At 39.6% G+C, this 16,473-nt stretch overlaps 1 protein-coding gene across 3 annotated transcripts in view; it reads left to right on the forward strand.

Moving 5' to 3' along the window:
* The window catches only part of BLNK (B cell linker), a 95,591-nt gene that overhangs the window by 18,632 nt on the left and 60,486 nt on the right, over positions 1–16,473 (forward strand). For 2 of the 3 annotated variants that reach the window (XM_020997075.2, XM_020997078.2), the window contains exon 2: positions 11,559–11,624. The exons of the other annotated variant lie outside the window; for it this stretch is intronic. In XM_020997075.2, coding sequence (XP_020852734.1) covers positions 11,559–11,624 — 66 coding nt within the window. The remainder of the gene's footprint in view (positions 1–11,558; positions 11,625–16,473) is intronic. 3 annotated transcript variants of the gene reach the window in all.

The following is a 16,473-nucleotide window of genomic DNA, read 5'->3' on the forward strand; positions in this document are numbered from 1 at the left end:
AAAGCACTCATTCTATTTTTGAACAGCCTTAGTTATTAGAAGTCAGGCAGGTAGGTGGTGCAGTGGATAGAGTGCTGGGTCTGTAGTCAGGAAGACTCATCTTTCTGAGTTCAAATCTGGCCTCAGACACTTACTGGCTGTGTGACCCTGAAACACAGCCTGTCTCCATTTCCTCATCTATAAAATGAGCTGGAGAATGGAAATGGCAAACCACTCCAGTATCTTTGCCAAGAGAATCCCAAATGGAGTCACAAAGAGTCGGTCATGACTGAAAGTGACCGAACAACAAATAATTAAAATGTCTCCTGGAACTTCTACCCATGGGTCCTATTTCTGACCTATGGGGCCAAGCAGAACAACCTTTAACCCTTCTTCCATATGAAACATGACAGGAAGAGAAACAATCCTCAACTGGGATAATTAGGTCATGAGTAATGATAACGATTTCCAATTTTATTAAATGATTTACAGTTGGGAATGCCAAAGCTGGAAGGAACTGTAGAGATCATCTAGTCTAATCCTAACATTTTACAGGCCTGAAAGGGGAACTGAGTGGTCCAAGGTCTCATAGTTTGTTTCTTAACTTCCAAGCCAAATACTTTTTACACCTGTTTATAACCTGATTTTTCTTTCAGAGGAAGCCTATTTTTTTCAGATTCTAGACCTGTGCTTATGTCATTTGCCATGCCTTTACAGATCAGAATGTATGAGAGAAATTTATATTACAGAAAAAAAGGCAATTTCCTTCTGGTCAGAATTTTCCTAAAGTACAGTGTTAGAAATATTATCACTTCTGGGTGTATTCACAGTGTCCTGGAATTCTTATAGCTGGACAGCTTATGCTTCTGTGTAGTTTCTTTTTCAGAATGCTAAAATGATGAGCCAGATGTTGTCATCTCATGACAGGGCTTCTTTAAGCAAGTATACATAATTAAAGTAAGGAGGACTGCATGGCCTCCCAATGACTAGCTAGTTGATGGGCAGGATTCTGAACCTCTCAGTCCCAAGAGATACATGTACCCAGGACATCAGTGGAGTGGCTTACCTAAGGTGAGGGTGTCATCAAATTTGGGATGCCACTGGGGGCTTCCTGAAACAGCCTTTTATGGGTGTATGTTACTTGCTCTAAAAATGAGCCTGACCATCTGGATGAAGACATGGTCATTATCAGGACCATCTTCATGGTTCCAGGATGAAGACCATCAATGCCAAGAAACTGGGTTTAAGTAATGGGATCATCCAATAAGTGTCTCCTAGAATAACCCTGACCTTCCCCCTCTACAGGATCCTAAGATTTAAGGCTAGAAGGAACTTTTAGACATCATCTAGTACAATCCTCTCTCTTTACACATTAGGAAACTGAGGACCAGAAAATTGGATAAGTTGTCTGAGGTATCATAGCTAGAAAGTAGCAGAACTAGAATTAGGACCATGGGTCCTGAGACTCCAGAACTCATGTCCTTTTCACTCCTCCAACTGTTAATCTTCTACATAAGGCACAAGGAAATTTAGCTATTCACAAGGGTACCTATTACTTAGGAACCTTCTGAATTCTAGAAGAAAAATAAATAAAAGAAAATACTACATAATTACAGATTCTCAGAACGGGAAAGACTTCAGAGGAGCTTAGATTTAGAGCCAGAAGGGACTTTAAAGGACATTATCTGGTTCTACCAGAACCCCGTCTAGATGATTGCCTTCTCTTGCAATCCTCTAATGAGAGGAAACATTACCTCCTGAGGTAGCTGCCACATTTTCCTATTTTTCAACAGAATTGCTAAGGGTTTATCCCCCTTACATGGATCTGCCTGTATAGCACTTTTAATCATTGCCCTTAGTTCTGCTTTTTTTTGAAGCCAAACAGAGCAAGTTTAATTTCTCTCCTAGAACAGCCTTTCAAAAACTTACCTGCCAGGTCTCCATTAAGTGTTTTCTTCCCTAGTAGATAATATGTGTAAAAATCACTTAGCATGGTGCCTTGCTTAGCATACAGTAGGTGCTATGTAAATGTTTATTCCCTTCCTTCCCTCCCTTTCAATGATGCTCATGAAACATGGTCTCAGGGCCTTCCACCATCCTGGTCACTCTCCTCTGATGCTCCACCATTCATCAATGACCCTCCTAACATATGGCACCCAGTGTTGAACACAATACCACCCCAGATGTAGTGTGATCACCTTCCATTTACATGTATATATTTTGCATGTTACCTAGTTATTTATATATTGTCATCCTCCATTAAAATGTAAGCTCCTTGAGGTCAGGGACAATGTTTTTGCCTTTCTTTATGTCTCTATCACTTAACCCAGTGCCTAGCACATAGTTAAAGGCTTAATAAATATTTGTTGATTGACCGAGTGAACAGAGTAAAATAGAGTGGCCTTCTATCCTCCATGGTAGACTGTATGTATGTTAAGGTAGCCTAAGATCACCTAAGAACCTACCCCATTTAACTCCTCTATGCAATGGTGGTGGTTGGTTAGATGTGATGATGGGTCCACAAAAACATAGGTGGAGGTGAGGAGCAGAGCATCCTAAGCCAGAGCAAGGCAACAAACAGGAGACAAAGCGTATCTTTTGTGGAGAAGAACAAGTAGATTTCTATAGCTTGATTGTGAAATGCATGGAAGGAAATAAAATATATGAAGACTAAAAAGGAAAGAAAGAATGAAGAGCTTTTAATGTCAAATAGAGGAGTTGATATTTGATCTTGGTGGTAATAGGGAGCTATTGAGAGCTGAGTGACTTGAGCAGACCTACATTTAGGAGAATTTCTTTGGCAGATGAGTAGAGGATGGGTTGGAGTGGGAAGAGATTTGAGGCACAGAGACTAATTGGAAGGGTGTTACAATAGTTTAGGGCAGAGATGATGAAAACCTGAACTAAAATAATGGCTCTTTCAGGAGATGTATATGAGATATGAGTGAAGTTATAAATGAGAAAATCTGGCACAGGTTATATATGTGGGGTAAATGAAAATGAAAAGTCCAGAGTGATACTGAGATTGTAAATGTGGTTGACTGGAAGGATGGTGGTGCCCTCAACTATAAGAGGGAAACCTCAGATAGGGTTTAAGGGAAATAAAATGAGTTCTATTTAGGACACATTGAGTTTGAAATGCATATATAACATTCAATCCAAGATATCTAAAACCTTTTGGTGATGCAGAATGGGAGCTAAGAAGAATTATGGTTTGGTCCTTCATTCTCAAAGAGGACCATGACATCAGGAAGATGGTGCCATGACTTCTAAGTAAATTGGATTTGAGGGAGGGAGAGCTGTGCAGAGTCACCAGCCTCATTCTCTCCTCTGTAGCCATCCGGGTCCAGAGGCCAGATATAGATCAGGACTACTGGAGATGAACCAGGATGCAGTGGGAGACCTTGGCTTTTTGAAGCTAAGGTCTTTCTGAGTTCTCACTTTGACAGAAGCAACACCCATTCAGTGATAAGGGCTGTTTAAGAAGTAAGCCAAAGGGTGGCCCCTTTAATTAAAAAAAAAAATCGAACTGGGAGGGGAAGACCCTCAGGGTTTCTGACCCGAAGAGAAACAATTACTATTTACATTCACTCTGAGCCATCCTGCCCAAACTGTAACCATTAAGTGGTGCTTAGGTAGGGACCTATTGTTGTCCAATAATGAGAGCCAGAGTGAATTGGGTTTAAGGCATGGTCTTTAAGAAAGAAATGCAGTCAGTAAGTCCCAAGATATCTAGGTAGATTTCAGCCTTCAAAACCTACCCTCCCTTGGGCAGAGCACCCTCAGGTAAAGGTATGACATCCCATGTGGAGAGAAGAGAGGGGAGAATAGGAGAGGAGAGGGGAGGAGCTGAGTTGGCCAACTGGAACTGGCCAGTTGGGTCCACAATGGAGCAGCTTGGACTACCACATTTCACCACATAATCATTGCAGATTTTTTGCCGAAAAGTGGAATGTGACCATTACGCAAAGTTTTAAAATTGTGCCATTATTACTTAAAAATCATTTATCACTAAACTGCCTTTGATGCAAGATTAGGATACACAGAATACTCATGAATATACATTAAATTGAATACTGACAATACCTGTACACTGAAAATTCTAGGCTCACAGCATACAATTTGCAAGAGATAAATGAGTATCCATATGCCACTGGTGAATACATTGCTGTTCTGTTTACCTTTTAAGTGGTGTGAGGAACAGAATTATACCATGCTACAATTTTGCAATGAAAGATTATAAACAGATTTTTGGAATAGAACCCCCCTCCCAGGGGCAACAATTGTGCCATGAAATATGGTACTCACAGGTAGAAGAGACAGTAAAGCTGAAAATCTAGATCTAGGAATCATCTGCATAGAGATAATGGAGGGGAAAGAGAGTTTGACCAAGAACACCCAGAGTTGATGAGTGCTACCATGATAAAGATCAGAGGACACCTAAAGGAGAGGTCAGACAGGTAGGAGGAGAACCAAGAGAGTATTATGCCATGGAAACCTAGAGAGAAGAGAATGTTTGGGAGGAGAAGGTGGTCAAAAGTGGCCCATGCTGCAGGGAGGTTGAGAAGAATAAAGCCATTAGATCTAACAATTTCCTGACTAGGGCCTGGGAAGCTATCCACTTAAGAAATGGTGTCTATGTTGCAGTCTATGTCAGGGAAGAATGAAATCACAGACCTGCTAAAGTTTTGGGAACCAAGGATAAATGTGTATTGAAGATAAGTTACCAAGCACTTGGGTGAGTGGGAGTGGGGCGTAGAAGGAAGACCCACAAAACAGCAACAAAAATACTCTGCATAGCCCATCTACCAATGTTTATTGCAAGGGCATCTTTGAAAACATTAGAAAGATGGCTCAGCCTAGGAGCCCAAGGAAACCCCTGAATTATGGCAGGTCAAATACAAACTAGAAATTAAGCTGCAGAATAGACCTGGAGATTCATGTTGTAACTGATTTCAAAGTCAAAAATAGACTCTTTAAATAGAGAATCAGTGGGACCTCTTAATGATCATTAATGAATCTTTTAGAAAGACTGAATGAATTCCTTGCCCTTGTAGTAATGAAAGAAGAACATTATAAAGAGATCTATTCCTTCCCCCTTGCCATTTTTTTCATGAAAGCAAAAAAAAAATTATTCATGTTTGAAACTACATTTGATAAGCACAAGAAAACCTTTCAGCCTAGGTTGGAATCCCATTAGAAAGTAAGATGATACATTTTTAATATATTTGAATCACCGACACAGAACTTCCTCAATACTCCGTAAGTTGCAGAACAGCATATCAAAAACAAAAAAATAAAAGGCTACAGGGCCCTGACACACAACACGATTTCTAAAGGATAGAAAATTAAAACTTTTTAACATCGTAGGTTTTGTTTTTCTTGCGTTAGCAACAAGATGAAGAAAATTCAAAATATTTCTTATTAATGTACAACAGTTTCACTGACTCTGTGATAAGTTAGGATCCAATATTTCCACTTCACCTTTTTTTTTTAAAGTCACAAATCCTGTTCTGATCTTGTCTTTTTTTTTGGGGGGGGAAACAGAAGAGTAAAAGGCTGTTTATGAGAATTTTTATAAGATTATAATTTTTTCATTTTGTGAATATTGTATGTGGGTTTTTTAAAGTTTACAGAAAACAAAGAATAAATTACAAGACACAAAAAGATAAAGAAGAAGCACAGTGTGGGAATTGTTCTTAATTCGTGGGTGACTGCTCAGAGATAAAGAACATGCTGAAATTCCATTGCTTTGTATAAGTTCTTAAAAATGCACATTTTGGAGGGAGCAGATCAGATAGTAGTAAATGCACAGGTTGTTCTAGACTTAATTGACAGTGATGTAGATAAAGCACAGAGCTGGTGCAACAGCATCTAGCAGAGAGTTCTGAAGGAATTGAAGGATGAACTTGATCAAAGCTGGTCAAAGTTTCTCATCTGACCTTATAAGAGTCACTATGCCAAGTGCTTGGCAGATGGCCAACGGGGCTAGATAACAGACAAGTGATTCTCCTGTCCAAGCAATCAATGGTAAAAGATTATTTGCATGTATAGTTTATAATAAAAGAGAAGCTGGGGCAGCTAGGTGGCACAGTGAATAGAGCACCGGCCCTGGAGTCAGGAGGTCCTGAGTTCAAATCCAGCCTCAGACACTTACTAGCTCTGTGACTCTGGGCAAGTCACTTAATTCCAATTGCCTCACCAAAAAGCAAAAAATAAAATAAAATAAAAATAAACTGAATTATACTGCCTTGTCATGGATAGGAAATCAAATATGAGGGACAAGTTGGCATGTCTGTGGCTGGAGGAGAGGGGGAATGGTATTCCCCAGGAATCTGTGCTGGAACTAATCTTTGTGAAGTTTTGTAAATGATGTGTAGGGTGGGTTATATAGTGAAATCTTCCTGTACGGAGCTGGCACTAAGTGTCTTCTGGGTAGTGACATGCCCCAGTGATGAGGAAAAATTTTGATAGGCTGATCAAGTGGTCAACAGAGCAGAAAATAAGCAAGAGCAAGCATCACCTTGAGGAAAAGGAATCTAAACAGTTTTTAAAGGGTGATAGATTTCCATCTTTCAACTGTGGTCCAGGAAAGGGAACTTGGGGGAATGCTTTGAATCATAGTTGGCGGTATGGTTCAAATCTCTTCACTGACTTGTGATCTCAGACTACCCTTCTGGTGCTCAGTTACCTCCTCTCTAAAATTAAGGATTAGTGATATAAATCCTAGATTTGGAGCCAGGGAAACAAAAGGTTAAATCCCACCCCCAATGCTTTTTTTTGAAACAGGGCAGAGTATGGTACAGGGGAAAGTGTTTTACATCAGGTCAGATGACTTCTGATGCTAACCACCTGTGTGACTTCAAGCAAGGAATTTCACCTCCTGTAGTCTCTGTTTCTTTATTTGTAAAAGGAGGACATTGGACTAGATGGCCTTTTTCAGGTCTGCATCTATAACCTTATGGTTATATGATTTCAAAAGTCCCTTTTAATTATAAAATCTGTGATCCCGTAAAGAGAATCAGCCAGTCACATTCATTGAACACCTATTATCTACTAGACACTTTGAAGGGATGTAAATAAATATAAAACAAGGTCTCTGTTCTCAAAGGAGCTTAATATTTGATAAAGAAAGACACATTTTGAATATTTTATTTTTTCCCAAATATATGCAAACATTTTTAACATTCATTTTTTAAAATTTTGAGTTCCAAATTCTTTCCCTTCTCACCTCCTTAATTGAGAAGGCAAGCAATTTGATACAGGTTATACATGTATGGTCATGCAAAACAATTTCCATATTAGTCAATGTTTTGAAAGAACACACAGACCAAAAAAAAAAAAACAACCAAAAAAATAAAGTTGTTTTTTTTTAAAGGATACTTTGGTCTGCATTCAGGCTCCATCAGTTCTTTCTCTGGATATGAAGAGCATTTTTCATCATGAGTCCTTTGGAATTGTCTTTCATCATGGTACTGCGGAGAATAGCTGAGTCATTTGCAGTTGATTATCATACAATATTGCTGTTACTCTGTGCAGTGTTCTCCTGGTTCTGCTCACTTCGCTTTGTAAGTTCATATAAGTCTTTCAAGGTTTTTCTGAAATCATTTGCTCATCATTTCTTATAACACAATAGTATTCCATTTACAATCATATACCACAACTTGTTCAGCCATTTCCCTTGATGGGCATCATCTCAATTTCCAGTTCTTTACTACTACAAAAAGAGTTGCTATAAATATTTTTGTACATATAGGTCCTTTTCCTTTTTTTTTTTTTAAATCTCAGATACAGAAGTAGTAGTGGTATTGTTGGGTTAAAGGGTAGGCATGGTTTTATAGCCCTTTGGGCATAATTACAGATTGCTCTCTAGAGTGGTTGGATCAGTTCACAACAGAAAGATACATTTCTGTGAAAAATGTAACAATATAGGAGAGTGTGTAATCTGGGCTAAATGAATTATATAGAAATTAATGGCTATCAGAGTATGGAGGTAGGGCAGCTAGGTGGCACAGCAGATAGAGCACTGGTCCTGGAGTCAGGAGGTCCTGAGTTCAAATATGGCCTCAGACACTTCCTAGCTGTGTGACCCTTAAGAAGTCACTTAACCCTATTTGCCTCAGTTTCCTTATCTGTAAAATGATCTGCAGAAGGAAATGGCAAGCCATTCCATTATCTGTCCAGAAAATGGGGTCGTGAAGAGTTGGACATAACCGAAACACGACTCAATAACAACACCAACAGCAGGAGGTAGGAGAGTTCATTTTAAGCTGTGTGGTTAGGGCAGGCAACCTAGAGGAGCTGGAATTTGGGTTAGGCTTTAAAGGATAGGTGGCATTTGGAAAAATGGAATAGAGCAAGGGGGCAGAGCATTCTGGGCCAGGAGTGTCAGCTGGAACAAAGGCATTGGGCCGGCAACGTACAAGGTATCTATCTTTGGGTGAGAATGCTTGCAGGAGGCCAAAGTAGATTATCTGCTTAAGGAAGAAATAGAAGAAAAGGTTAGAAAGGCAAGTCAATGGCCGTAATATCAGATCTGTGCGTATAGAGATAGTAAGAGAAGCCTGAGATTGTGTGAGCCCAAGGTAAGACTGGGAATGAAAAGTAGGGTCAAGCATGGGAGTGGGCCAGACCTGGTAGGTATCTAGAAGCCATCAGCTAGGACAGACTTTGGGCACTGCAATCTGCTGGGCAATCAGGGAACGCCTGCTTTCCAGAAGTCAAAGCAAGGTAGGAGATTGGAAATCATGCAAGGATTGAGGCATCAGAAAAAAACTTGGGTACTGTGAGATGGCACTCCACCTTGGTAGAGGGGACTTCCTCACCCAGGAGTTCCCTACATCAATGAAATCACAGGGTCAGTCCGTGTTCCTTTATTTTGTTTGGGAGAATGAAAGTGCCTTGAGCCTATTTTCATTATTGTCTCCATAGCCTTGTTGCCATGCATAGTGCCTGGCATGTAGTAGGTGCTTAAGAACTTTTTTAATTGAATTTAAATTATTTGAAAGCAGTTAGGAGTCAAAAAGCCCACATGCACCCAAAGTTCAAAGCAATGTGTTACGTAGTATGTGAGCTATTTTGCTGAGTCATTTTTCAGTAGTGTCCAAGCTTTTTCTGACAAACTCTTCCTTTTGGGATTTTCTTAGCAAGGACATTAGAGTGGCTTGCCATTTCCTTTCCGCAGCTGATTTTACAGATGAGGAAACTGAGGCAAACAGAGTTAAGTGACTCGGCCAGGGTCACACAGCTGGTAAGTGTCTGAGGCCAAATTTGAACTCAAAAAGAGAAGTCTTCCTGACTCCAGACCCAGAATTCTGTCCAAGTGCCACCTGGTTGCCCCATCACAGAAGTAGAAGATAGCAAAGGGGAAGAGCATGACAATGGCTTCAAGAATCCCTTTAAACGAAAGCATCTTTTTTTTTCTCAAACAGGAAATTTACACGTCTCCCCCATTAAAATATGAGCTCCTTGAGGGCAGAGGCAATTTTTGCCTTTTTTTTTTGTATCTCCAGCACTTAGTAGGGTGCCTAGCACATCATAAAGCACTTAATAACATGCTTGTCGACTGACTGACTTAATCTTCCTGTGACTCAGTTACCTCATCTGTAAAATGAGGGAGTCAGGACAGATGGCCTCCAAGTTCTCTTCGAGATCTAAATCTACGAATCTGTGATCCATTAGGTAGCATGCAAGCCATGTTAGGGAGGTGGTAAAAAGGCCATTTGATTGGAATGAGGGAATAGGAGGGGCCAGAGACAAGAGCATGAAGACAGGTCGTCTAAGACCATGAATGCCAAGCAGAGGAGTTTGAACTTTAGACTGATAGACAGTGAAGGGCTTCTGTGCAGGGGCATGAGGTGATTTTTAAAAATGTGATATTGCTCACGTTTATTATAGAATATGAAGACTGAGGGAGGAGGCAGTAGATTAGAAGCTTATACATAGTGGTGGTCACCAGTTACCAAGGACTGTGAGCACATCTGCAGTTTGAATGAATGAATGAAGCATTTAATAGATCTGGTGGTTTGGGGAATGCTGCTATTCTCAAGATCCTGGACCCAGAATTTTGAGCTGTCTATCAGAGTCCTAAGGAGAGAAAATAGTCAAGATGGTAGAAGTGGCCTGAGATGAGCCATCTCCCATCCCTCCCTCAGGGTGTCTCTGCCTAGGTCAGACTAGCACTGTAGGATGATACTTTAGTAGAGGGCATTAACTTCCAGATTTTCATGTCTGCATATGTTTTTAATGGTTTATTTATTTAAAAAAATTTGATATCTAATTCTCCTAAAGTTATTATATCACTGACATGAGGATGATTATAATCATAATGATGATAACAAACAACTAGCATTTACACAGGGCTTTAGGGTTTGCACAGTGTTTTATATCTGGACCTGGCCTATTTACTAGCCCTGGAGTCAGGAAGACCTGAGATCAAATGTAACCTCAGATACCTACTACCAGTGTGTTGCTCAGCAAATCACTTAACCACTGTCTGCCTCAGTTTCCTTAATTATAAAAATAGGATTCTAATAGTACCAGGATTGTTGTGAACATTAAATAAGATAAATTTCTAAAGTATTTAGCACAGTGCCTGGCACATAGTAGGTGCTTAAATAAATGTGTTTCCCAGTGCCCAACAAACAGAAGGGATTGGACTAGATCAGGGGTGGGGAACCCGCAACCTTAAGGTCACGTGGCCTTCTAGGTCCTCAAGTGTGGCTCTTTGAATCCAACTTCACAGAACAAATCCCCTTAATAAAAGGATTTGTTCTGTAAAACTCGGACTCAGTCAAAAGGCCTCACCCAAGGACCTAGAAGGCCACATGTTGCCCTGAGGCCACAGGTTCCCACCCCTGGACTAGACTGCTTCTAAATTACTTCCCAGTGTTAAGATTCCATTTACTTCTAGGTAGGGATTAGTTAATTAGCTGAGCTAAAGAATTGCCTCTCAGCTACAACCATTCTTTAGTCTGGAGTCCTTCTCTGCCTAGCATTGTACTTTCCTCTAAGGAAAAGGTTCTTTCAGGGTGTTCTTTGTCTCTCAAAAGCCTCAAACAGAAACTCTGCCTTATTGTCCACCATCCTAAAAATGGCCTCATTAGCTAGTAAGATCATCCACTGAATTCCTTTAGAAGCATAGCATAGACCCCCTCAGAAATTAAGGTTGGTTTATTGAGGCCAGAGTAAGCCACTCTGCCAACACCATGTTCTAACCTTGCTCAAAATGATCCTTTCTCCTGTAGCCTCTAGCATGCCCTTCCTCCTCACCGTTTGAGTCAGCTCCTCCCTTTCCTTGCCAAGGCTAACAATTCATTCTAAAAGGTCACCTCCTTTGTAGAGCTACACACGAAAGCACTTAATTTCTAACCCCATTTAATAGGACAAAATAACATATAGGCACCAACAAACATTGTTTAAACAGAGTTTAGTCCAAAATGGGGTTTAGTTTCTCCTTTCTGTAGTCACGGGAGAGACTGGGACTCCTGAAGAAAGAATTTAAAAAAAAATATGAGCTTCAAACTATAAAGTTGTTATTTATGATAACTGATACTATGTTGTGGTTGGTTTTCTTATAGGCAACTTCAAAAGGTCTTTCATGGTATTACAAACAACGAAGGTGGAATAATGAACAAATTCAAAAAGTAAGTGGGATCTTCACCAATTTTATTGTACTCACAGATACTGAGTGGGAAGGGTGTGGTTTACTTCCTGAAAAACATTCAGTGAGAAGGGAAAAATCAGTGTTTGTTACCAGAATGGTTCTAAGTCTTCTTCAGAAGATGCCCCTTTCTAGTCTCTTCCTTCCTGGTGATGAATGACAGAACTGACTGAATATCTGACTGAATATACCTGGCCAGGAATCCACTCTACACCATACCTAGGAAGTGATCATCCCACCTTTGTTGGAACACACCCACTGGGGAATCAAACTACCTCCCACAGCAGCTCCACTTCAAGATAGCTTTAACTGGGAGTAAGGTTTTGTGACCTCAAGCCTAAATTTGCTTCTGTGCTACCCCACCCCACCCCCACCCTATCCCACTATTGTTCTTAATGTTATCCTCTTGGGCCAAAGAGAATCAGTCTAATCCCTCTTCTGTAGGCCACCCTTCAAATGACAGCTGGCGTCTCAACCTGAAATCTCTTGTATAATCAACATTCCCATTTCCTTCAGTCAATTATCGTATGGCACAATAGATAGAGCCCTGGAGTCAGAAAGACTCATCATCCTGAGTTCAAATCTGGCCTCAGACACTTACTAGCTATGTGACCCTGGGCAAAACCCTGTTTGCCTCACTTTCTTCATCTGTAAAATGAGCTGGAGAAGGAAATGGCAAACCACTCCAGTATCATTGCCATCAAAACCCCAAACAGGGTCACAAAGAGTTGGACGTGACTGAAAAAGACTGAACAGAAACAACATGAGCCCAAGGCTCTTCAATCATCTTATATGCCCTTCTATAGATGATCTCCAGGTGTTTAATGTCCTTCCTAAAATGCAGTGCCCCACACTAAACATATGTGACAAATATGAGCTGATTGAGGCAGATTACAAAAGGAGTGTCTAGTTTTGTATACTGTCCTTTTCTTTACACTACAGGTACCAAGCTGTGTCAATTGATGCAAAATTTCAAAAGTAATTTTATTTTCATTTATTATAGTTTCCATCTGTGCAAGTGTACTTTAGATATAAATCATCATAAGTAAAAGTATAATTTTACTTTAAAATAAAAAATTTTATTCTACTAGCTCTATTTTCTTTGCCTTATGGATTTTTAAAAAATGCACTGCGTCAATGGACACAGCTTGGTCCTTTGAGGTCTTCTTAAATTCTGGGCCTTCAACTCATCACTCTTCCTAAAAGCCAGCCTCCCCCCTTCATTCCCCCATATCCAATCAATTACAAAGTTTATTTGCTTCTACCTCTACATCTCTGTCTCTGTTCCCCTTCTCTCTACTCCCATAGTCACCATGCTAGTTGGGTCCTCAGCACTTCTCACCTGGACTCTTAATTGATATCCTGAGTGGATCCCCAGTGTCCCTAGGATGAAATGCAAACTCCTTTTTGGGCTTTAAGGCCCTTCACAGTTTTGTTCCAACATCTTTGTCCAAACAGACTCATATTACTCCCTTTCATGTTCTACACTTCCCCATATATAACATTCTGTATCTGTATCCTAACTCTGTACCTTTTCATAGACTCTTCCCCCATACCTAGAAAATTCTTCTCACTCACCTTTGTGTCTTTTGTATTTTCTCTTTCCCCCAAAGTTTCACTGATATTAAGCTATTAAAGCTTAAAACCGCAGTAAGATGTTTGGGACAGCGTGTATTTTATATATCCTAATCTGTGTGGATATTGTTTTTCCCAGTAGAATATAAGTGCTTTATGGATGGGAACTGTTTGATCTTTGTATTTATATCCCTATCACCAAACACAGGGTCAGTATTATGAATATATAAGTGTTCAAGAAATGCTTGATGAATTAAATTGAATTAAAGCAACTGAGGATTATGTAAGGTTTCTTGGCCGACACAGTTGATTCATATTTGACTTAAAATCCATTAAAGTTCCCAGATTTTTTTTCAGACAAATTTCTTCTTACCCATACCTTCTCTACCTTGTACCTCTGAAATGGATTTTTGAACCCAAGTGTGAGATTGTGCATTCATCCCTATTGGATTTCATCTTCTTAATTTGCCCCAGTGTTCTAAGGTTTATTTTGGATTTTGACTACCATCAAACATGTTGGCCATCCCTCCTAGCTGTGTGTCATCTGCAAATTTGATGAACATGCCATCTGTATCTTCATTCAAATAATTAATAAAAATGTTAGAACAGGGCCAAAAACAAATCCCTGGGTCACTTCACTGGAAATCTCCTTCCAAGTTGACATTGCACAATTAGTTTTCCAGGTCATGTGACCAACAAGATGGAGGACTAGACACTTTCTCTGATCCTCAGGTCTTCATAACCTCTCAAAACTCTCCAAAATAGGTATGATACACAACAGATAAGTAATTTCAGTTGTCTTCGTGGTCTAAGACATCAAAAACCCTAATAGCAAGGAAAGCTAATCTCCAATTCCTAAAGCACTTGCTCAGCATCCCCTTCCCTTTGGCAGGGCTGTACAAGCCAACCCATGGACTTGCAATAGAATTCAACTCTCTTCCCATCCCTCTGGGTAACGCAGAAGGCCAAAGCCCAGCAACTTGTTCCAAGTGGGACTAAAGTGTGGCAGCACATTATGATTCAATAGAGCTCATGCAAAGAAATGAGTGGAAGAAGGAACTCATCTGGTAGGATGCCAGAGTGCATGGAGGGGACTACCAAGCAAAAAGGGCTAGAGCAGTAGCTCCTAAATGTGATCAGTTGTGTCCTTCCAGAAATAGCTTGGGGATGAAACCAAGGCTGGTGCAACATGAATTGCCCAGCATGGGGAGTAGGGGTGGGGGCTTTGACAGCTTTGAGGTCTAGTCAGGAGAAACCACCATTAAGGGAGGAGTCATAATGTGAGTGATAGGGGAATACAAAGGAAAAAAATCTGAAATTACAAAATAGGAAAAAGAAAACTCAGTTAAAGACTTTGAGTGCAAGCAGATAAACTAAAAGGGATGATATTAATGAAAGAAGAGGAGACGGCCTCCAGATTATCTAAATAAGTCCAGATATCTCTAAATAAATATTACAAGATAAAACAAAATGCAGCAACACCCAGGGAGGCAAAGGATCCTGTGGATTCCCAAGCAACCATGAGACCACAGTGGAGTGTATGGTTTCAGACAGAAATAAGAATTATGAAAGTAATTTTTATGAAAAATAGAGCAAAAATAATTAGAATAAAAAACTTGAATCCACAGTGGCAAACGGCACAAAACAAAACAAAAGAAAGAATAACTGGGGATCTAAATACACAGAAGTAAAAGACAGTCTAGAAGAAGAGAAGGAAAATATAATAATGTTAAAAGAAAGCCTTGATCTCAAAGAGAGGATACTTAGAGACATTGAACCATTAATGACCGTTTGAATCATTTTCAAATTCAACACCTTACACTATAGTCTGACCTACATCTCTCCAGCTTTTCTATAAAAGTAGCGTGAGAGACTTTATCAAATATTTTGAGAAAATTTACATAAATTGTGTTTATACCCCTCTCTATATCTTCCAGTTTAGTAACCTGTTGAAAAAGGGACTAAGATTAGTCTAATACAGTCTGACCTTAAATGAAGCTATGCTGAGTCTCTGTTATCAACACTTCCTTTTCACTAACCATCCTTTCATTATACTTCAGAATTTTGCAAGGAACCAAAAATCAACCTTACTGGCTTATCTTTTTTGAAAATTGGGACAGTTGATCTCTTTATTCCGGTTTTCATCATCTTTAAAGATCTTTAAAGGCAGACATTCAATAACACCATCTGCCAGTCTTATTTGTAATCTAAGATGAAGTCTGTCAAGGCCCAGTGATCAGAACTTGTTAGTTCTGTGCACACAATAGGTACTTAAAAAACTCTTCCTGCACTGGATTCTATCAAAGACAGTTAGATGTTCCCTTAACTTATCTTGAGTTATCAACTCCCTATTAACTATTTTTGTTCTATCTTTTTTAGTCCAAAGACCTTTCTTCCTTCCAAAGAAAACAGAAGTAACATAAGAGTTGAGCCATTTCTTCTTTCTAATTTCATTCCCCCTGAGCAGTGGTGCCCACCTCTTCTTTGATCCTCCTCTTCATCTGAATATACTATTTTTAAATTGTTTTTGTTACTCTGAGATTTTTTTTTTTAGAATTTTAGCTCATTCTGAGCTTTTCTACTCCTGGCACAATTTTCACAGAAGTGTGATGTGTATTTGCATCCATCCTCTGCTATTTACCCTTGCTTTCATCATAAATAGAACACTCACCTTGGAGTCAGGAAGACCTGAGTTCAAATCCTGCCTCTGACATTAGCTGTGTGACTCTCAAAGACTTTAAACTTCATAGAAATTGCTGATCTGCATGAGTAAAGAGAGTTTCCTCCCTGAGAATTCTTTCACCAATGAAATCATAGATCCAGACCAAAAAAAAAAGTATGTTGATATTTCCCATATATTCACATAGGCCTCTTAATACAATTTCAATCAATCAATGCTTATTAAGCGCCTATTATGTATTAGGTACCACTCTCCATTGGAATTGTACTTTGTGCTTTCAGAATTTCGTTCTTGGTTGTTTCCCATCTCTCCTGGTGTGAGATCCCCTGTAGAATTTTAGTTCATGAGATTCATATTTATCCTTTCTCTGAAACCTTTGAAATCTGCTCTCCTATATTGAGGGAGGGTACTTGTGACTTTCCTCTCCCTTGTGATCACAAGTTCTGTGTGCCTCCAAACTTCTCACCAAACATCCTGAAGGAAGCGCTGATGTAAAAATCTAAAACTATGGGGTTTGTGTGTCAACATTCCCTTAATTCTCAGTGTTGGTAATGAGGATTATGAGACGCATCCAAAA

The sequence above is a fragment of the Phascolarctos cinereus genome, unplaced genomic scaffold (genome assembly GCF_003287225.1).
Source record: "Phascolarctos cinereus isolate Bilbo 61053 unplaced genomic scaffold, phaCin_HiC Scaffold_3;HRSCAF=262, whole genome shotgun sequence".
Taxonomy (NCBI): domain Eukaryota; kingdom Metazoa; phylum Chordata; class Mammalia; order Diprotodontia; family Phascolarctidae; genus Phascolarctos; species Phascolarctos cinereus.